Source organism: Schistocerca gregaria, chromosome 8, assembly GCF_023897955.1.
Source record: "Schistocerca gregaria isolate iqSchGreg1 chromosome 8, iqSchGreg1.2, whole genome shotgun sequence".
Taxonomy (NCBI): Eukaryota; Metazoa; Arthropoda; class Insecta; order Orthoptera; family Acrididae; genus Schistocerca; species Schistocerca gregaria.
The window spans coordinates 255,836,304-255,860,455 of NC_064927.1; the positions used below are offsets into that span (position 1 = coordinate 255,836,304).

General features: G+C 37.9%; 1 protein-coding gene across 1 annotated transcript in view; it reads left to right on the forward strand.

Moving 5' to 3' along the window:
* LOC126285435 (cubilin-like) overlaps window positions 1–24,152 on the forward strand; it is a 780,558-nt gene that overhangs the window by 241,865 nt on the left and 514,541 nt on the right. Inside the window, exon 24 of the mRNA XM_049984824.1 lies at window positions 3,280–3,463. Coding sequence (XP_049840781.1) covers window positions 3,280–3,463 — 184 coding nt within the window. The remainder of the gene's footprint in view (window positions 1–3,279; window positions 3,464–24,152) is intronic.

Sequence of the window (24,152 nt, forward strand, 5' to 3'; positions counted from 1 at the left end):
TGCGTTAATGAAAGCTAAATGAAAAAGTAATAATTAACAAGGAGGTAATTATTATACGTGTTCATATCTGAAAAATTATTCACTCACATGTATCACTGTAAAGTGCGTATTTTGTATTTATTGAGTAACAGATATTGCAGATTTACCCTGCCTCTATGGACACATAATTACTGCAGTGGGAAGAGCTGTCAGCACATAAATGTGAAGTAGTTTTTAAGAATGTGAAGGACAAATTTATACACATTTCAAAGCCTCACACAGAGATGGCATTGATGTTCTTGAAATATTATTCTGTTGTAACAAATGTCAGGTCAACATCACAGTTTGATTTCACCCATCCAGTCTGACTCATGATATCCTGTACAATATCATTAATTTACATTGTGAGGGATGCAAGCCTGATATAAAATGTTGTCTGTGAATGTCTTAGTTTGTAGTGTAATCTAAGCTGTTTGTTAACTGTGCTTTTATTCCAACTATATCATGATGTAGTGATGTATGAGGGTGTGGTTTGGGTGGAACCTGGGAGCACAGCTTAAATTGTTGACAGAGAAACAAGTAGCAATTTTTTTTCTTCACAAATTGTCTGTTTCTTTCTGTATTCCACATGATTTCCAAGGGTATTCTGGTGAATTAGTTTTGTTTCTTTATGTATTTTTGTATGTTATATTCTGAGGGTGTGTATTATACCTGTTTTCATTTGGTTTATATATGTCAAGTGAAGCAATCACTTGCAATTATATATTTGCAATTTTCTAATAATTTGTCTTGGTTATTATTCAGTTTGTTGTTGCTTTGTGCAGGTGTGCCTAGTACCCCTCTCTTTGTATGAGCTTCGTAGGTACAGCAAAACATTTGAATCAAACTGGGTGTGTGTATGGTATCCCTGTTTTCGTTTGAGCTGTAGAGGTCAAGCAAAGAATCAATTCCAACTGTATGATTTTTGTTTTATCATTTTATTTTAGAGTCAGTTAAGTGTGCAGGAATTTGTTTTTGTTAGTTGTCAATTGTGTCAGTCTTTTTGCGGTTCTATGACAGCTATTGCCGAATTCCTTTGAGCTATGTAGGTCTAGCTTGAGCTTCAGTTCCCTTTGTTGGCTTTCACTCATGATGGAAATGTGTTATGTTGTGTCAACTCATGTCATGTAAGCTCAGTGTACTCAAAGTTCGAATTTTGAAGTAAGATGGAAACATACTCTTGTTGTCTACATTTCTGTTTCTGGTTTTGTTTTTAGTGATGGTGTCCAATTATTTGCAATAATTTGTCAAGTATTCCATTCCAATTGTGTGATTTTTGTACTTCTATATTCGGTTTATTCCATACAGATTTGTGTGTGTGTGTGTGTGTCTAAAAAACTGGTATCGAATAATTCTTTTGACCTACATAGCTCAAATGAATACAGCGACATCAAACATTCCCTTCATGAAAACAATAAGATAATAAAAAAATTATGAGGGTTGGAATTTAAATAATGGCAACTATTTACTTAAAGTTCGTACAAAATAGATACCCATTTCAACGTTTTACTGACCTTCAAAGTAATCACCAGCATTGTGTATAACCCACAGCCAGCAATGTGAAAGTCATAGGATACTTTTAGCAATGCCAGTTGTGTTGACTGTTTGAGCGGCGCGGTCTATTGCCTGACACATTTGTAGCAGTTCTGAAGCGAATGCTATGAAGTGTTTTTCAGTTTAGAAATCGAGTTGAACTTACAAGGGCTTAAGTCAGGGAAGTGCAGTAGGTGGTATAGCACTTAGCAGCTCCACCAGTCAAACAAATCATTAACAGCTTGCACTGTACGTGCTTGAGCATTGTCCTGCAAAATAATGGTCAGGTCCTGCAGAAAGTGTCATCACTTCTATCTCTATGCTGTTCATTTTTGGAACACAAGCGATGGCCAGCTTTTTTGCAGGATAATGCTCAAGCACATACAGTGCAAGCTGTTACTGATTTGTTTGACTGATGGGTCTGCTAAGTGCTATACCACCTACTGCATTCCCCTGACTTATGCCCTTGTGAGTTCACATCAATTCTAAACTGAAGGAAACACTTCATGGCATTTGCTTCAGAGCTGCTAAAACTCGTCGGGCAACAGACAACGCCACTCGCACTGTCAGCACAACTGGCACTGCTAAGAGTATGCTACAACTTCCACATAGCTGGCAATGGGTTATACGCAATGGTGGTGACTACTTCGAAGGTCAGTAAAGCTTTGAAACACGAATCTATTCTGTACGAGCTGTAAATAATTAGTTTTCACTAATAAAGTTCCAACCCTCGTAATTTTTTTATTATATTCTTTTTTTCATCAAGGGAATGTTTGATGCCACTGTCTGCATTTGAGCTATGTAGGTCAACTGAACTATTCGATACCAGTTTATATTCTGTTTATTCTAGATGATTTAGCATGTCCTGTTGTTTTTTTTTTTTTTTTTTTTTTTTTTTTTTTTTATTATTTGTAAAATGGTGTCATTTGTCAAAGTAGGACGGTGGAACCAGACCTTATTGTATTTTCCGTAAGTCATATATAAAACTGATCGTAAGAAAAGCTTTTCTTTATATGGTGTTGCATCTGTTTTGCTTGAGTGGATAAACTGGAAAATGGTCCCATCAAACGCCTTTTGTTTTGACATTTTATTCATCCAAGGTTGGTACACATTTACAAATCTCCTTTAGTTTCAACAGTTAAAAACTGAGTGGTTGAATTCATACATGTAATTCCTGTTAAAGATAATCTATGTGTGGATGTTCCCAATTGATGTTATGCAAGTAAAAGTATATGAAATAGCCGAGTGCATAGTCGTATCAAAAGAAAGACTGTGGTACATTAATTTCATTTGAATCTGTAATTCTGAAGAAGCTTTGAGGTTGGTGAGTGTCTTATCTGTTGAATCATGATCAAAATCTAAAGCAAAAATATATTTTTTGATACTGTCCAGTCCATTCTGAAAAGAATCAAACTGTCTTAGTGTACTGACTTGTTACTATCCATGTGCCATTGGTCAACTGCTGCACACCACAAATAGAACGTCTGCCAAAGCAGTGTTTGGAATTTATGCCAAAATAGACAAATTCGATTTCGTCTCTCAGAGGAGGTATGAGCAGAATGCTCTGAGTTCAAAACAGCTTCTTTGTCATTGATTATCTTGAAAAAGGAAAATAAATTTTAATAATACAAGCCATAACTCATGTGTGATTCATTTTAGTATAAAAGTTTATTCTCAGATAGCTGTTTTTGTGGACTACATTCAGCAAATATTTACATTAATTTGCAGCATGTGGGCACACTTTCCATTCAACAATGGGTGCTATCCAGTCCCCACGATATCCACAAAATTATCTCCCTGGTCAGGACTGCACTTGGATCATCTCCATTCCAGTTGGTCAGCAGATTATGTTAAATGTCACAGACTTTGAGCTTGAGGCAGGCAGTTGTAAATATGACTATCTGGAGATCAGGTAATGATTCATTATTTGTACAGCCACTTTTAAAAATATTTGCTCATTGTACATATTAGCTAATTTAAGGATTTACCTTGAAGATACTTTGCTTGTTAAAACAATTTCTCTTTATTTTGTCGATTTACTATAGAACAGCATTGATGGATGATCAATAGATTGGACGACTTCAGTTAGTAGATCTGATGACCTCATGTAAAAATTTAAGTTTAATCCCCCCTCCCCCTCCCTCCTTGTAGCTTTTAAAGGTGGAATTAAATCACTTCATTGTTTACAACACACTATCACAGTAACAGTGGATCCCAGTATTTCTGTAACATTAATCTTTCTTTGTTAGTAAATATACACGTATGTATGTTGACTTTAGTGTAGTACTTTTTCCCACATTTTTTGCAGTAGGTTACAGCTTTATAAAAAATCATTATTTTGATTCATTTCCTTTTTCTACAGAAAATGATAGTCATCATTTCATCAGACACGACAATTGTTTTAGCCTGAATTCTCTCTGTCCATTTACTTTTTCCCTGGATGTTTTGGTGTTGACGGCTGTTAGCTACTCGTAGTGGAAGCTTTTAATCTTTGGCTGCAGTACAATGCAGAGTATGTATTTCCTGTCACATGTGTAGCTTTACCAAGAGGCAATTGTTATTTTAAATGTTTGTTGTTATTTCTTTTTGAAATTCATCATTATATGTAGTTATTAATCGTGAGTCTCTTGCATAGTGTCTTTACAAATGTCTGCTTGTGTCTGTGTATGTGCGGATGGATATGTGTGTGTGTGTCCACGCCTTTACAAATATCTGCTTGTGTCTGTGTATGTGCGGATGGATATGTGTGTGTGTGTGTGTGTGTGTGTGTGTGTGTGTGTGTATGTGTGTGCGAGTGTACACCTGTCCTTTTTTTCCCCCTAAGGTAAGTCTTTTTGCTCCTGGGATTGGAACGACTCCTTACCCTCTCCCTTAAAACCCACATCCTTTCGTCTTTCCCTCTCATTCCCTCTTTCCTGATGAAGCAACCGTGGGTTGCAAAAGCTTGAAATTTGTGTGTGTGTTTGTGTGGTTTGTGTGTATTTTATTGTGTCCATCTACCAGCAGTTTCTCGCATTTGGTAAGTCACAGAATCTTTTTTTTTTTCAATATATTTGTCCCATGTGGAATGTTTCTTTCTTTGCATTTACAAATGTCTATCAACCTGCCAGCGCTTTCCTTTGGTAAGTCACATCATCTTTGTTTTTATCTAAAAACAAAGTTGATGTGACTTACCAAACAAAAGTGCTGGCAGGTCAATAGCTACACAAACAAACACAAACATACACACAAAATTCAAGCTTTCGCAACAATGGTTGCTTCTTCAGCAAAGAGGGAAGGAGAGGGAAAGACGAAAGGATGTGGGTTTTAAGGGATAGGGTAAGGAGTCATTCCAATCTCGGGAGCGGAAAGACTTACCTTAGGGGGAAAAAAGGACAGGTGTACACTCGCACACATACACATATCCATCCGCACATACATAGACACAAGCAGACATTTGTAAAGGCAAAGAATTCGGGCAGAGATGTCAGTCGAGGCGGAAGTACAGAGGCAAAGATGTTGTTGAAAGACAGGTGAGTTATGAGCGGCAGCAACTTGAAATTAGCGGAGGTTGAGGCCTGGCGGATAACGAGAAGAGAGGATATACTGAAGGGGAAGTTCCCATCTCCGGAGTTCTGACAGGTTGGTGTTAGTGGGAAGTATCCAGATAACCCGGACGGTGTAACACTGTGCCAAGATGTGCTGGCCGTGCACCAAGGCATGTTTAGCCACAGGATGATCCTCATTACCAACAAACACTGTCTGCCTGTGTCCATTCATGCGAATGGACAGTTTGTTGCTGGTCATTCCCACATAGAAAGCTTCACAGTGTAGGCAGGTCAGTTGGTAAATCACGTGGTTACTTTCACATGTGGCTCTGCCTTTGATCGTGTACATCTTCCGGGTTACAGGACTGGAGTAGGTGGTGGTGGGAGAGTGCATGGGACAGGTTTTACACCGGGGCTGGTTACAAGGGTAGGAGCCAGAGGGTAGGGAAGGTGGTTTGGGGATTTCATAGTGATGAACTAAGAGATTACGAAGGTTAGGTGGACGGCGGAAAGACACTCTTGGTGGAGTGGGGAGGATTTCATGAAGGATGGATCTCATTTCAGGGCAGGATTTGAGGGAGTCATATCCCTGCTGGAGAGCCACATTCAGAGTCTGATCCAGTCCCAGAAAGTATCCTGTCACAAGTGGGGCACTTTTGGGGTTCTTCTGTGGGAGGTTCTGGGTTTGAGGGGATGAGGAAGTGGCTCTGGTTATTTGCTTCTGTACCAGGTGAGGAGGGTAGTTGCGGGATACAAAAGCTGTTTTCAGGTTGTTGGTGTAATGGTTCAGGGATTCCGGACTGGAGTAGATTCATTTTGCCACAAAGACCTAGGCTGTAGGGAAGGGACCGTTTGATTTGGAATGGGTGGCAGCTGTCATAATGGAGGTACTGTTGTTTGTTGGTGGGTTTGATGTGGACGGATGAGTGAAGCTGGCCTTTAAATAGATGGAGGTCAACGCCAAGAAAAGTGGCATGGGATTTGGAGTAGGACCAGGTGACTCTGATGGAACCAAAGGAGTTGAGGTTGGAGAGGAAATTCTGGAGTTGTTCTTCACTGTGAGTCCAGATCATGAAGAAAATGGTTCAAATGGCTCTGAGCACTATGGGACTTAACTACTGTGGTCATCAGTCCCCTAGAACTTAGAACTACTTAAACCTAACTAACCTAAGGACATCACACACATCCATGCCCGAGGCAGTCCGCGGTTCCGGACTGTGCGCCTAGAACCGCGAGACCACCGCGGTCGGCGATCATGAACATGTCATGAATAAATCTGTACCAAACTTTGGGTTGGCAAGCCTGGGTAACCAAGAAGGCCTTCTGTAAGCGACCCATGAATAGGTTGGCGTACGAGGAGGCCATCCTGGTACCCATGGCTGTTCCCTTTAATTGTTGGTATGTCTGGCCTTCAAAAGTGAAGAAGTTGTGGGTCAGGATGAAGCTGGACGTGCGGAATATTTATGTATAAGGAAGTGGCATCAATGGTTACAAGGATGGTTTCTTGGGGCAACAGATTGGGTAAGTATTCCAGGCGTTTGAGAAAGTGGTTGGTCTCTTTGATGAAGGATGGGAGACTGCATGTAATGGGTTGAAGGTGTTGATCCACGTAGGCAGAGATACGTTCTGTGGGGGCTTGGTAACCAGCTACAATGGGGCGGCCGGGATGATTGGGTTTGTGAATTTTTAGGAAGAAGGCAGAAGGTAGGGGTGCGCGGTGTCGGTGGGGTCAGGAGGTTGATGGAGTCAGGTGAAAGGTTTTGTAGGGGGCCTAAGGTTCTGAGGATTCCTTGAAGCTCCGCCTGGACATCAGGAATGGGATTACCTTGGCAAACTTTGTATGTGGTGTTGTCCTGACACGTTCCACATCATTACGATGTGTCATATTCATGATCTATGGAGCAAGTACTAATCTAATCTAATCTAATGAACTGAAGCCAGTGTAGTGTTGAGTTGCACAACTCATACCTAGCAGGAGTACTGTGTACTGTAGAAAGTGATTTAAACTTCTGTTGGGAATATCATTTATTGCTGAGTCACAAATTTAGGAATTGTGTGGATTGCCACGGGGAGACATATGTTAAACTCGGTAAAAGAAAGATTGATGTTGATTTCTCATTTCATATATATTGTACCAAATGTCACAAAAGAAGGAAAAACACATGGTTCAATAGACGTAAACTTATGATAGAACATAGTGTTATTTTAGTCTCTTGCTGGGTTAAACAATTACGATTAGAAGTCGTCACTGCTACAGAAAATCTACAAATGCTGCTTGTGACTAGTGTGGTTTTGTTATGAGGTGTGTTATTGACTGTGACAAACTGAATGTCTTTCAGTACCTGTATTTTCACAATTTGAGGGTGGCTGACAAAAAGCTTCCTTTCAAGTCTCTCACTATTTCTCTGTGATATAGCTACTGTGTACCCTGGATACAGCAGAAAAGGATTGCTCTCAGCTGCATACACAATAAACATAATTGTTCATGATGAATATCTGGATGACAGTTAAGGTATATTACTGCCATATTTTCTTGTTGTAGTTGTCAGTAGCGTAAACAAAAATGATAACTGGAGCCATGACTGTCGCACACACTATTTATATCACTTGCAAGTAATTTTGGAAATTACCTTTTGCTGCTCAAGTAGTCATGAGCAGACATGTTATCCTCTTCAAAGGGAGGTTGCTACTTTGAGAAACATTAATTCTCTTTGAATTAAAAGATTAAGTTGCTGTCTTTGTAGTACTGCATGCTCATCATTTAATTTAGAAAATTACATGAAAATAATACAGTGAGAGTAAGGATTGGGAATAGCTGGACAGAAGAATTTGAGGTAAATAAAGGTCTGCAGCGAGGATATGGGCTATCACGGTCACTCTTTTTAAGCTTTATCTAGGAGCAGTCCTGCAGATGGCATAGAAAATACCAGGTTATGAAAATGACAATATGTAACAGCAAGATATTTAGCCCGCTTTTTGCAGATGACCAGATTGTACAAGCAGATGATGAATATGATCTGTGCTATATGAAAAAAAACCTTATAGAGGAATAAAACAAGGCTGGACTGAAGATGAACGTGGAGAAGAATAAGTACTTGGATGCTAGAATGGAAAAAGTAGATAGTTTGGAGGTAGATGGAGAAATAATTGTAGGTGTGGAAAAGGGATATTATTTAGTAAATGGGACACAAGCAGTGGTGAAATCACTAGTAGAATTAATAAAGGTTGAACTGTAATAAGGGCAATAACTTTGATAAGAAGAAGAATGAAGAGGAGAATGTATAAGACTATAGTCCAGACTGTAGTTTCGTATGGAGAGGAAGGCTGGGACATTTATTTTCTTTTTTTTTTTTTTTTTTAAAGAAAAGGTAAGAATCATCTGCTTGCAAGAGATGGATTATATAAGATGAAGCTCAAGTTGGACTAGGATGAACAGGATAAGCAGTGATAAAATCCAATAAAGGATGAAAATGGGCAGATATATCTGTGATGACATCTAGCATAAACACTGATGTAGTTTGACCATGTGAATAGGATGAATGACAACAGAATACCCAATAGGATACTATGATGGATACCATCCCAGCAGAAAAGAAAGGGTTGCAGATGATCCAACTTGCAAAATGATATGGAAGAGGCAGTGGAAGCAAGGAAAATGAATGTTGAGGAAATTCAAGACAGAAGAATATGGTGACTGGGGGCAAGAAGCAGTGCCGGTCATAAATAATCCACAAGAAGAAGAAGAAGAAAAGTGTCAAAGGATAACACTTTTTAAGTACTGTGAGAAAATAAAGTATTTCTTACAGAGCAGCTATTAAGTATTTCCAGTCCCAGAACTTTTCTACCTTGTGCATATTTTTTTTCACTGCCTGGTTACTGCAAGTAATGACACCAGTAGGGACCAGAAAACCTAGCATCTATTTTTGGCAAAATTTGCATCTATTTTTAGCAAAATTCATGTCCATTTTTGGCGAAATTCACATGTGTTTTCATTGTTTGTAAATGATTAGCTGCACAAATTTAAAATGTTGTCACACTACGAGAGTAAACACGCAAATTATTGGCTCTTTGAAACTGACTGTTAAGAAAAATGCTGATTGGGAACCTTTTGACTGCAATGTTTGCTTTTGCAAAAATTTCAACCCTTTTTCTTCCGAAATGGCATACGTTTTCTTTGTTTAGCTGTTTTTAAGCTTTCAAAAATGAATCACTATAGCACACTGGGCGGGCACTATAGGCTATAGTCACAGATGGCCATGAGTGTAAACATAGTAGAATCTTGACTGCCAAAGAGATTCATGTACTTAGTCTTCATTTCATTGATACGAAGGCCTCTTGGTTGTGTGGCTTGTTCTCTCTAGTGAAACTCCTCTTCTACTAATAAGTGCTACATGATCAGCATATGCACATATCTGAGTTGACTTTGTGCCAATGTAACTAGATATTTGAAGTTTCTAAATGGCTACTTCAAGAATCATATTGAGAAGCATTGTATAGTGGGTGTCCACTTATCTGACTCCTTTAATAATGCTAAACCAATTACTTATGCACTGTCCTCTCACTCTGGAGCCTTGGTGCCAACCAATGTTGCTTGAGTGTGCAAAACAGAAACACATGGTATACCACCAATAACAAATCATTTAGAATATGTCTCTGCCAATACTATCAAAAGCCTGTATGATGTCTACAAAATGTTATGAAGCACAATATTGTACTCATATGTCTTTTCATGTATTTGTCTCAGGACAAATATCTGCTCATTTGATTAGCTGTAATGCCGAAAGCCACACTGAAATCCTCCCAGAATCTCTCCTGCGTGAGGAACTAGCCTGTAGCAGATAGTACTAGAGAGAATTTTGTAGGTTACATTCAGGGGTGTAGTACTTCAGTAATTCAGACAAGAAGTCTTTTCTCCTTTCTTATGTACTGGGTGAATTACACTGAAGGGCCCACTCTTCCGTCATTCTTACCTGACTCCATATCAGGTTACTAAGTCTGTTGATTCACTTATGGATACAATTCCCCCACTTTTTCATCTGTTCTGCAGTTATTCCTAGTGCTTTGTATTTCCTAGATAGTATACTGCCTTCCGTACTTATTCTAATGTGGGCTCTTCTATCTTTAGATCTGCAAAGTAATAGAGTAGGTGCTCACACCTGGTACAGATGCTCCCCAAAATCCCCTTTAAAGTATTCTTTGCATCTGTCCAGGACATTTCATTTATCAGTCAGCAAAATTCCTTCTTTATCCTTGTGCCTGTTATTTTTGGTCTTTGCCTCCTACATGCCCTTGCTGCCTCCACTCACATGAATGGCCACTGCAAACTTGACCATACAATTGCCAAACATGCACGACCACATTAATGACTTCAACAACTGCTCCTCCATATGGACTGGTTGGACACTCCCTTCCAGCACAAGTTTCTCTGAACAATGCATATGGGAATTGTCTGTCCATTATATCCTGCAATCTCACAATCCCTGTGGACTAAACTTTATTAACTTGTTTCCCACTGCCTCATCTGAGTTTTTCCCTCTCTTCTGTCCACACCCCTCCATCCACGTCCAGACTGTGTATTACCTCCTCACCATGCCCATGTGGAAATGCTGGCTCTGTCTCTCCCCCTCTTTTTCTCTCTTTCTCTGTTTCCACTCCTCTCACCACCCTTTTTACATGCCTCTCCCTTGCTCTCTCCCCTCCCTGTCTTCCTCTTCTTCCCCACCTTCGCCTTTCCTCCCTCTCTCTATCCCATACATGCTCTACCCTGTGAACTCCTTTTGCCTTGTTGTGCAGCCACTGGTTATCTGATAGAAGACCTACCTTGCACTACCCCACCTTACCCCATGTTACTTCCTTTCCTCCTCACCACCTCCATCTAGCGAGGCAACTACTTTTGTGAACAAAAACTCACTAGTCAGTCACACTGCAACTGTGAATGTGTATGTTTGGGTGTCTATGTGGTTGTGTCTGAGAATGTGTGTACTCTTAACAGAAAAAGAGCAAGAGCCAAATGCTAGTGTAAACTGTATTCATCATGTGTATCTGTGCATCAGTCTGCTGTTGGCAGCTGGTTGCCTTTCCTTAATTTTAAGTATTTTTCTATCCAGAAAATACCATTAATGTTGCATAATAAGCAAAACTGGCATGTTTAAAATGTTCTTTCACTAGAGTCTGTAACCTAAACATTGACCACTCATAACAGCAGCACCATCGTAGTTATTAGAAATAACACTGTCTATATTATCCACAATATCCAGTAAAGTTTCTTCACTCAATTCCGTAAATGTTTTTGCATCACATTCACAAGGTGTGAGTAAAGTCCAAAACTGTTGTACATCTTGGCCCAGAGACAAAACATATCTGACAAGCATGACAAATGGCAAAGGATCTGGTGAGTACATGCCAGAGTGCTGCTGCAATGCTCAGGGCAAGAGAAACCTTCAGACTGTAGAATAGATTAAAATCATTATGCACTGTAAAATATTCTCAGATGCAAATATTTCTGTCAGGGTTAGTTGCTTTTATTTGATAAGGACTGGAAATGGCGAACATTTGAGTATCCATGACCATAAGAGTAAATGTGTAACAGATGACTTCCCAGACTAATTGCTGGATGACTTATCATGTGAAATTGGTAAAGTATAGGTGGACATTATTGTGCAGTAGCAATAATTTATACACTTATGTTAGTCATTTTCTTATACTACAGTGGGAACATCTGAGGGGAGCATTTCATAGTGCACAACACTCTTTTTTGGCACCAGATGTGAAATATTATCTGTTTACTCTGAACTTTGCTCAAGGAGATGTCCTTAATTGTAGACCAGCCATTAGTTTCTTGTAATAAATTAATGTAAAGGCATCATAGCTTTTCACTAGTAACAGTACTATGTAGGAATGCTCAATAAGTGAACTTATGTCCTTTAAACGAATTTGCGGTAATAGTCAACAATTCGAGTTTTGTTACGTTGGATCAGAGCATGACATACTGCTATAACCAATTATGAAACTTATGTACTGCATGAAAATATCGTACAATGTTTAAATGATCTCAGTTGATCACATATGTGAATTATCTAGACTTCCTCAATGTGGTAAATCTTTCGTGCCAGAATGATCTTTCTTGATACAAGAAAATCCTTTTCTCATGTGATTTGTCCAAAAGCACTGGCCTGCACACAGTACAAATGTTAGCTTCTTTTACCCCTCTAATAAACCCAAAACGAACAACAGGTCACAAATGGTAGGCTTTCCTCCACTTACTGCTGTATTTTATAATGCCATTCATAAGATTCAGCTATGCAAAATCCAGTAATAACTGCAATACGAATGTGGGAACTTCATATAACAAATGACAACTGACAAATACACTCTTTGCAATCTACACAAGGCGTGTTACTGTATGATGTTCACTTGGTTTACTGAACTTATTCATGTAGAAAATTAAACTACAATAATGGAATATTTTTTGCTTGCTATTGTGAGAGCAGAATCATGCCCAAGGTACATCATGTTGCGGTCATCGGGGTGAACATTAGTTGCTGCCGCATGGACTGTGGCAGGTGGGGGGTGACATGTGGACAGTGGCCACATTATGGAGAGGAAACTGTCATGCATAAACTGCTTTGATCGTGATCGACCCCTGACCTCTTTTGTGGAAATCTTCCTGGGAAATTTTGCTATTACTTGTGTGTTAGAAAGTTCTCAGATTTTGTCAGACTGATACTTTTAGCATACAGATCAAATATGATCTAACAAATAAAAGGAGTAGTGGACCCAAACTTGCAATTTTATATCTACGTGATGTGACATTTACCACTGAACCATGAACAGATACAGCAATGCAGAAACTTTAACAGAAGACGTAACCTTTTCTCCTGCAGTCACCACTTCCTACAGTGTTCCAAAATTATGCAGATGGTCTGAAGGTTGGCTAGTTGGCTAGTTGTAATGGCATCTTCAGTGGATGGCTCAGACTTAGTCTCTGTGGCAGCTTGATGGCAGCCAGGTAATATGCCTAAACCATGCTTTAAATAAGAGGAAATCCAGGATGGAACAATGACAATTAAATGTTGTTGAAACAGTCCTTTTGTTGTGAAATTTTATTATGTTCCACTAGCACTATAATAATATTATTTAATGTGTGGCAACCTGTCATCTAATAATTTGAAAAAGTCCTGCATGTATGAACAAATTGTGTTTGTGTGCCCTGTAATGTGAGTTATTTCATATCATTTTGATATGCTTAAGCAAATGTCTATGATACAGGAATAGACTACATTAATTAATCACTAGTGAGGGTAAGTAATTTCACTTTGTGGTATTTTCAAACTTAAGTGGTTCAACAACTATACTCCTATCTGTAAGTTTTCTCTTTCTTGATTCTTCACTATGTGAAAAATAATCAAAGTTGCCTTCTCTCTCTCTCTTTTTCTCTCTATCCATTTCATGTCCATTGTTGGATAAAGGCCCCATCTAAAATTTTCCATGCGCAAAACTCGTCAGCTATGGGTATACATGTTGCACCAGGGCATTTTCTAATGTCATCTGTCCCCCTTTCATTATGTTAGTGTCTTTGACTTTTCTTGTGTCTTAGAGTCCTGCAACAAACTTCTTTGGTTGCTCTACCATTCCTTCATCTGGCTACGTATTCTGCTCACATACATTTCATTTTCATTACTGTCATAATTATTCCATCTCCTTAATCTGTGTCCTCAAACCTTTATTTGTTTTCCTATCTTTCAACAGCAATTCCCTATTATCTACATTGCCCTCTGAGCAACCCTCAGTTTTTGTAAGGTTTTCATATTAAAACATGTCACGCTTCCTTAAAAGATAACTACTTACACTCATTGGTTGTTAATTTCCTTTTCATACACATTGGAAACTCAGTTTTGGCAACCCCACTCAGTTTCCCAAACCCACTTCAGGCTATTTTTACTTCTGTGTTTACTTCTTTAACTGTCCACTTCTTTAACTGTTGTATAATAATAATAATAATAATAATAATAATAAATGGTAAGTATATAATTAAAATGGAAAAATTGAAGATAGTATGCTACGTATCTTACTCCTCCTTTACTTCTTGGATATGGACCAGCTATGTCCAGGGATACTATATCTAGAGGTTTTTTTGTGAGTATTGGGTGTATATCAGTATATTTTGACACATTGGACTGTTTTGATTTTTGACAAGTTGCACGCTTTCTTAATACCTGTAGGACTTGTCTTTTCAAATTTGCAAAATAACGGAGTGTTGCAAATTTTTCATTACATTTGCCTACTCCATAATGTCCCCATACTTTGTGTGGGTGTCTTATAAATTTGTTGATATAATCTTCAGGAATACACACACACACACACCATTGATCAGATTCTGCATGTTGCCTATGAAACAAAATGCCCTTGTACTCCTGATACCATTTACTTACCTTTCCACCGTCATCTTGCTTTAGGTTTTGCATGACTTAACTCCATCTGTGATCTTGCTGTTGTATGAGTTTCATTTTCTTGCAAAACTAATGGTGATCAGACTGTTGTGTTGTACCTTGCATTAGTAACATTTTGATTTCTGCATGTTGCTCTGTTAATTCACTAAACTCCTCTAAACTTTGTGATAACTCACACAAGGCATCTGCAATAACATTTTAACTTCCTGTAATATAAACGACCTTGAAATTGAATTATTGTAAATATAGACACCACCTAGCTAATCTACAGTGCAATAGTTTACATGTTAAAAGGAATGACTGTGACTGATGGTCACAGTAACCTTTGGTATTCTTACCCCACAAAAATGTTTAAACTTTTTAGATGCCCATACTACAGTGTAACTTTCCAAATCTGACAGAGAGTAAGATCTTTCTGCTTTTGATAATGTTCGACTAGCAAAACCAATGACCTTGGGTACTCCTTTACCTTCTTCTTTTTGCATCTGGAACAAGTATGCCCTCAGCCCCTGAGATGAGGCATCTGTGCATAGACAAAAATCCTTTGACATGTCAGGGTGGTTAAGAATGTTTGATTTGACCAATGTTTGCTTAATGTTATTAAAGTCCTCCTGATGATTATCATCCCATGTCCAAGGCCTATTTTTTTTTTGTAACATGTTGAGTAATGCATCACCGTTTATCAGTTGCTGTGGTACAAATTTACAAAAAAAGATGATAGTCCTAAATAAGCTTTTAGTTGTTTTTTATTCCTTGGAGCGGGACAATGGTGTAAGTTTTTTCTGATCAGGTAATATACCTTGTTCTTACACATGTCCTAAAAATTTGACTTGCTCCTTACCAAAATTAGACTTTTTTAAATTGGCTGTTACTCCGTAAACTACGAATCATTGAAGTACCTGTTCAATCAGTCTGTTCTAAGCAAGTGGGTGTGGCTATTAGCATGTCGTCTATCTAAATACTGACTTTTCTAAGCAGTTCTGGTCCTAAAACCTTGTCCAGTGCAGATATAAATACACCTGTGCTAATGTTCAGTTCAGAAGGTAGAACACGGAATTCAGAACTTCTGCAACCTTAAACAAATGCTGTGTATTTTTTACTTTCTTTATGGAGCTTTATTTGCCAGTAGGACACCTTTAGATTGAGTATACTGAAGTATTTTGTATTGTAAAACTTTAAAAGCTGTTCGTTCAAGTTGTCTGGTTGTATGCGTACTGGTACTAAATTCTCATTGTTGCTTCTAGCATCAAGAACTAGTCTTACAGATCCATCCGATTTACTTACTGCTAATTTAGTACTACAGTAGGGTGAAAATGAAGGTTGTATAAGTCCCCATTTAATCACATGATTGATCTTATCCCTTACTGCCTCTCATTTTGCCCATGCAATAGGTTATGACATTACACAAAATGTTTCATATGGATAGACTTCAAATTCATATTCATAGTCTTTCAATAATCCTGGCTCCTTACTGAAAACATTTGCATACTTAAATAACAAGTTCAAAAGTTATTGTCATTGCATATCATTTAGTATCTGTGATTCACTTAGTTTCTGCTCCACCATTTCGTAACTAACATCAGTGTTTGCTTCTTGTTCAGAATCATATTTGTTTGTGAAATATACAGCTGGAAATGAAAATTATACTATTACATTTGACTCTGGTTTGTTTTTGTTGCTTTTATCATGTGTTTTGACTAAATCAATAGAAAAAATCTGATTCTTTACATAAAAGTGGCATTTACCATTACCTATGTCAATCTGTGTTTTGTATGTTCTAAATGTGTCCATGCCAATAAGACAATTAACTATAAGTTTGTCTATTATAAGAAAATTACACTTCACTGTAAAATGTTCAATTTGTAATTTGTTTTGTGAACAAGTGGTCTTCATAACATGTTGTCAAGATTCATATTTGTATTACTCTCTAATGTTTCATTCATGAGCAGTATGTCACTGTGAGAGATGCGTGACATTGTCTCATGAATTGTAAACATTGTGCCATCAAAGTTATTCTGCTGCTGAGTCTCACTATCATTTGTCACATCTGTGACACTTATCTCTGACCTACTTAAACTTTCTGTGCTAGGTATATGTGGCACCTGAACTTCAATTGTTCAATCCTGCAATTCTATTCCATCTTGGCTGATTGCGTTTTCGCTATTGCTATGAACAATGGACATATCTTTTTCCGCTGAGTTCTATGAATATGTGAAAATTAAAATTTCACAAAAAAATGGAGAAATTTCATATGCTAATTATTACTCGTGATGATTGTAATTTACACTATGTTGAATCCCATTTTACTTTTACTATGACATACAAACTTTTGTGTTGCAATTCTTTATGTTTTACTGACAATGCATATTACATTGAAAAATTCCTGTAAAATTTTCACAATAAAATTCAAGGAAGGAATAATGAGGAAAAGGTTTCAATCATCCAAAGACATGCTACCAAGCATAACCATGCAAGCAACTTGCGTAGCTGTCCTACCTTTGCTGTGCCAAACAAAACGGTGATTTATTATGGAAAATTTTACATCACCTGTGACCAACTCTTATTTCTTTTCAAAAATTTCTCCTCAGTTTTTGCCTGTGTGCTTTACTTGCTCCCTGTTGTAATTCAAGCAATCAGAAAATACAGACAATTAGTTTTTATGACAAATAACATTGTCATAGAAATTTCTTACTATAACAATAGTTAACAAACCGTACTTGCAACCTGTGCCCTGAAGTAGTGGCACTTAGGTCGCCAGTTGTATGATAATAATAATAATAATAATAATAATAATAATAATAAAATGATAATGATATAATTAAAATGGAAAAAATTGAAGGATGGTAAACTGCATCATTAGTAAATGTTCTGCATGTGCGAAATTGTGTTATTCTTCATTCACTTTACCTTGTGTCGCTTCTCTTTTTTTCTGTGTGTGTAGCCATAACTATATATATTTAATTATATTTGCTGTCTTCTGAAGGCTCTTTTACTTCTGATAATCTTATGAAATATGACCACGGTCTTCCTCTCCTACAATTCAATTGTAGATGCAGGCAGCCAACTCCAAGGACACCAGTGCCTTTCACAATGAAGGAAATTCTGCCAACTTGGCACCAATTCACTTCAATAAAAATACTTAATACTGTTATTAAGCCTTCTCTTATCCAGACTCACATGTAATACAAAACACTCATCACACGTCATACTTCTAGCAATACATCTGAACCATCCTTCTACATACGAGAGAGTGAAACAAAATCATGCACGAAGAAAAGTGAATGATGTTTTTTATTCATTTGTCTGTGCCTTTCTGTGCATTTATAATTAATGTCTTTGCTGACTCTTATGGTTGGTCCTTGCATCTATCATTTTTTTTTAAAATAAATTTTATCTTTACCACAACTGGGGGGTCTTTCACCATGTATCTACACACTGTCCAGCCATTAATTGTCTTCAACTATCATAAATATAGAACTCCGTCCACTTGTTTTAAGGTTCATTATTAACTTCTAATATTTTCTTTCGAATTTGTTGTTTATATGCTGCTTCTGCGTACTGTAATCAACTTACAAGCCCAATTTCAAACTAGCTGTGTTAGTTTGTTCCATTAATTATTGAAGTTTACATGCACTATAGGCTAAGAAGAAAATATATCAGCAAAGTGTAGGTGTTTCGTATACACTGAAGAGCCAAAGAAACAGCTACACCTGCCTAATATCGTGTAGTGCCCCTGTGAGCAGGCAGAAGTGCTGCAACATGACGAGGCATGGGCTTGACTAATGTCTGAAGTAGTGCTGGATGGAATTGACAGCGTGAATGCTGCAGGGCTATCCATAGATCCGTAAGAATATGAGGGGATGGAGATCTCTTCTGAGCAGCACCTTGCAAGGCATCCCAGACATGCTCAATAAGGTTCACATATTCGGAGTTTGGTGAGCAGCAGAAGTGTTTAAACTCAGAAGAGTGTTCCTGGAGCCACTCTGTAGCAATTCTGGACATGTGAAGTGTCCCATTGTCTTGCTGGAATTGGCCAAGTCAGTCGGAATACACAGTGGACATGAATGGATGCAGGTGATCAGACAGGATGCTTACGTACATGTCACTTGTCAGAGTTGTATCTAGATGTGTCAGGGGTCCCATATCACTCCAAATGCACATGCCCCATACAATTACAGAGCCTCCACCAGCTTGAACTGTCCCCTGCTGACAAGCAGGTCCATGGGTTCATGAGGTTGTCTCCATACCCGTACACATGCATCCGTTTGATGCAATTTGAAACAAAACTCGTCCGACCAGGCAACATGTTTCCAGTCATCAACAGTCCAATGTCAGTGTTGATGGGCTCAGGCAAGGCATAACGCTTTGCCTCGTGCAGTCATCAAAGGTACACTAGTGGGCTTCAGTCTCCGAAAGCCCATATCGATGATGTTTCGTTGAATGGTTTGCACGCTGACACTTGTTGATGGCTCAACACTGAAATCTGCAGCAATTTGTGGAAGGATTTGCACTTCTGTTGCATTGAATGATTCTCTTCAGTTGTCATTGGTTCTTTTCTTGCAGGATCTTTCTCCAGCCACAGCGATGTCGGAGATTTGAGGTTTTACCAGTTTCCTGGTATTCCAGATACACTCGTGAAATGGTCGTACAGGAAAATCCCCACTTCCTCACTACTTGGGAGATGCTGTGTCCCATCCCTCATGTGCTGACTACAACATCACATTCAAACTCACATAAATCTTGTTAACCTGCCATTGTAGCAGCAGTAACTGATCTAACAGCTGTGCCCAACACCTGCTGTCTTATAAAAACATTGCCGACCATAGTGCCATATTATCCTGTTTACATATCTCTGTGTTTGAATACTCTTCCCTATATCAGTTCCCTTGGTGCTTCAGTGTATGTTCCATTAATTATTATTATTTTTTTTCCATGATTAGGGATCTGAAATGTCTCTCTATACCTGCCAAGAATAATTTTAGTAATATGAAACATCCTTCCCCAAATCATCTTAAATTCTTAATTTCTCACTATCTTGACAATAACTATCTCCCACTGAATGTTTGTCATTCAGTTTTTCTATCAATTTCATTTAAAATTTTTCATTATCATCTTATAGCATGACTTGTTGTCATTTTTCATCTTCAATAATTTTTTGTATTTGTCTTCAACATCCACATCTGAATCTGAGCACAGTGGTTTATACAGTTGAATCATTTCCAAGGAATACCTTTCGCAAATTTTTTAAATGAGTCGTACTATTTGATGGGTTTGCTGCAAAAACCAGGCAAGTCACAAAATACACATTCTGAGAAAACTAAAAACAAAGTTTGACATCTACAAAAGGTGTGAATTTTTTAGAAATTACATAATGTTACTGACTTATAGCCCTGTAATTTAGTGCAAAATATAAAATTTTGAAATTAAAAGTATACACATAAATAAATCAAAATTGCAATTATAAATATTTGGACTTACCTGGTTTTTGCACCAAAGACTTTAATATCTGAAATACTGTGTGCAAAATCAGACATAAATAGTATGAAAACAAAATAACAACAAATAATGAATCATAATTTCCTGTTTATTAATTACCAGACATTTTACAGTATCTTTTGTCAGAAACCTTATACATAGTTTTGCATGCCTTATAACATAAACTATTCTGTCCCGATGTAAATTTTTTCAGGATATTATCATTAACTAAATATAAAATCTACAGCCTCAGAACATTTTGTTGACCTACTTGATTTACAGATAAAGTACTTCATGGTCACTTCATGGTCATTTTAAAATATTCTTACTCTATTTCATTTCGGCTGTGTTCACCATCATCATTTCCTGCAGAGAGTAAAAGTTTTTCATAGAAATCCATATCTACAATTTCATGACAAGATCATATTTGTGCCTTTTAAGAGGTAAAGGATCACCATACAGTGATTCCTCTGGGAAGGTAATGTCACTTTTTATTGCCTTCTTTAGTGGTGCAAACTCTGACATAACAGTCATGTGTTGATTCTGGCTGGCTTTAAATATGTATTTGCGAGCATAACCTGTACTGCAATATTTTATACTGTGAAATTTTGAAAAGCTCATTGTGTTTTGTTTACATATTTGTTTTAAAGAACTGTTTAAAGTGGTCTATGTAACTTTTGAACATGTTTTGTTTCACAGTAACAACAGAAAAAAAAATTAGATGTTCTTCTAACAAGTGAATGCCACTCTTCAGGAAGGTGCAGTCTAATTACAACCCTTTTCGTCTTTTCAATGTTCCCAATGTCCCTATCACAAGGCAAAAATGAGTGTCCCAAGCTCTGGAAAGTAATGTGAAATTTTCTGAAATTTGTTAGTATATGCAAGACTGAAGAGATATTGTAGAAGTGCCTTGTTTTTGTTTTTGGCAGCACAGTTATCTGAAAACAATAACTTCATCAGGACCCTTTTTGCCATCACATTCTGTGTACATGAACATGTGAGCCTTACCACTGCTGTTACAGTGTATATTAAAGTCTTACATCCACAGATGTCTCAGATAAAATACGTCTGTTGAAGGAAGTACTGGAAGTGGGAAATTTTGCTGGTAATCAAATGCTAAATATGAAACAGCTTTATTTTCCCTAGCCCATTTGGTTTCTTCCCTAAGACGTTCATAGAATACTTCACTCTTTTGCAAATCTACTTCCTTCTAAATTTCAAGCTCTCTTTTGTGTTCCAAATCATCAGTACAATCATCTGTTAATTTCTTTAAGAAATCACACTTCTCACAAGTGTCACTTTTTGGATGTCCAAATGAAATATTGAAATGATCTTTAAAACATCTATAATAATAGTCATATGTTACCCTACAGTTTTGCACTTTTTCACATGGTTTTAAGGCCTTAAAAACATCTGCCTCATGCTGTTCTAAACATAATTCATACATTCTCTTTACATTCAATTCTGAAGATAAAAATACTTTCTTGGTATTATCTGCTCTACTGTAGTGTGGTGTTTGTGCAGGAAACTGACAAATGTCTGCTTGTGTCTGTGTATGTACGGATGGATATTTGAGTGTGTGTGTGAGTGTACACCTGTCCTTTTTTCCCCCTAAGGTAAGTCTTTCCACTCCCGGGATTGGAATGATGCCTTACCCTCTCCCTTAAAACCCACATCCTTTTGTCTTTCCCTCTCCCTCTCTCTTTCCTGAAGAAGCAACCGTTGGTTGGTTAAGCTAGAATTTTGTGTGTATGTTTGTGTTTGTTTGTGTGTCTATCGACCTGCCGCTGCTTTTGTTTGGTAAGTCACATCATCTTTGTTTTTAGGTATAAACTGTTTTATGTTATTTATAACATTTTCTAAGTCATTATCATTCACTCTGTTAGGCCTGTTTTCATGTTTTCCTCTATGATCTGTTGGTAGACCAATATTTTTGGATGCAAATGAAGCCAGACAGTCAACCCGTGCCTTCTTTATCCCATAAAAACTGCAGAAAGCTTTTTTGCATGTTACAATTTGTTGGGTTTTAAGCTGAACCTAGAAAGACATAAAATGTTATTTCAAAAACTTTCGTGAATAAATTTGGTTTCCTCACTTTAAAAATACATATTATTTTGGGCTAATATTACTTACTGCATGTTATTACACAAATACATACCTTGTAAATGTATGTCAACTTACAAACTTGTGAATCTTCACCTCTTCTAGGCCTTTGCCGGTCTACTTGCTTTGGTGTAGTCAATGCACACAAAAATGAATCCTGTGCTCCTTTGTTGAAAGTGAGTTAAACTTTGTCAGTATTTCCTGTTTTTCCTTTGTATCAAGTACATCTAAACATTTTCTTTTGCAGTCGCATGCAGGCCAAGTTTCACGAGCCGGAATAACCTTGCCACTACATGTGACATACGACTCACCACGTAGCCTTTTCAATTTGTCTCTGTTTCTTTCCCATTTACTAGAATCACCTTTTCTTTTCTTTGTTACATGTTCATATTCACTATCACTGCATGAATCATTGGCAGACATGTCTTAATCACAATATACACTACAGATAAATGCACGATCTGAACAACTTCAACTTCACATGCAGCCATCTAAACAACACAACAGCCTGCCACGCTAGTGCTGCCACCTACTGATGCAAGAACCAGGCAAGTCCAGGACTAATCTGTTTCTTCCATCAAACACAACCATGCATATCTCATTCAGATCAGTTCGCAAAGGTCTGGTTCTTGCACCAAAAGATGTACGTTCTGATCACATATCTCGTGCCGATAACATCTCGTTTTTGACCAGAAATGCACTTATCTGGTTTTTGCAGCAAGCCCGTCATTTGTTCTGATACTCCTTCCTTACCGGATACAGAAGCTGTAGAATTCACATATGCATTATTTAGTACATTAATATAAGTTGAGTCATTCCTTAATCTACATCTACTTCTCAAACCACTACACAGTGTGTGTCAGTGGATGCTCTGTACCACTACTAGACATTTCCTTTCCACTCGTAGATATGATGAGGGAAAAGCGACTTCTGTATGCCTCCAAATGAATGCTAATCTCTTGTACCTTATGTTCATGTTCCTTATGCGAAATGTATTTTGCCAATAGTACAATAGTTCAGTAGACAGCTTCCAATTCCACTTCTCTAAAATTTCTCAGTAGTGTTCCTTGAAGAGAATATCATCTTGCCTCTAGAGAGTCACATTTGAGTTCCCGAAGCATCTCTGTGATACTTGTGTGTTGTTCAAAGGTACTGCTAACAAATATAGTAACTAGCTGTGTCCATTCATGCGAATGGACAGTTTGTTGCTGGTCATTCCCACATAGAAAGCATCACAGTGCAGGCAGATCAGTTGGTAAATCACGTGGGTGCTTTCACACGTGGCTCTCCCTTTGATCATGTAAACCTTCCGGGTTACAGGACTGGAGTAGGTCTTGGTGGGAGGGTGCATAGGACAACTTCTTTGCCTCTGTACTTCCGCCTCGACTGACATCTCTGCCCTTACTCTTTGCCTTTAAATATGTCTGCTTGTGTCTGTGTATGTGCGGATGGATATGTGTGTGTGTGTGTGTGTGTGTGTGTGTGGGGGGGGGGGGGGGGTGCGTGCACCTGTCCTTTTTTTCCCCTAAGGGAAGTCTTTCCGCTCCCGGGATTGGAATGACTCCTTACCCTCTCCCTTAAAACCCACATCCTTTTGTCTTTCCCTCTCCTTCCTGAAGAAGCAACCATCGGTTGCGAAAGCTAGTAATTCTGTGTGTGTGTTTGTGTGTTTTGTTCATTGTGCCTGTCTGCCGGCGCTTTCCCGCTTGGTAAGTCTTGGATCTTTGTTTTTAATATATTTTTCCCATGTGGAAGTTTCTTTCTATTTTATTTACATCATCATTAATTTGAACCCAACAATTACGTTTGTTATTGTCTCTGTTGCATTTCGAAATCTTCTCTATCGTCTTACTTTCTCTTTTCGTTTGTATAAGTAGTTTCACTTTGTATTCATCTTCCCTTTTTCCATAATCTACCATACATTTTATCCTGCCTAATTATACTCAATAATACGTAATTTACTTCCAAACCATAACCTAACGCTTTCAACATAACCGCTGCTATAAAATCCACTGTTCCAAGTTTACAAACATTTCGTGTAAACACA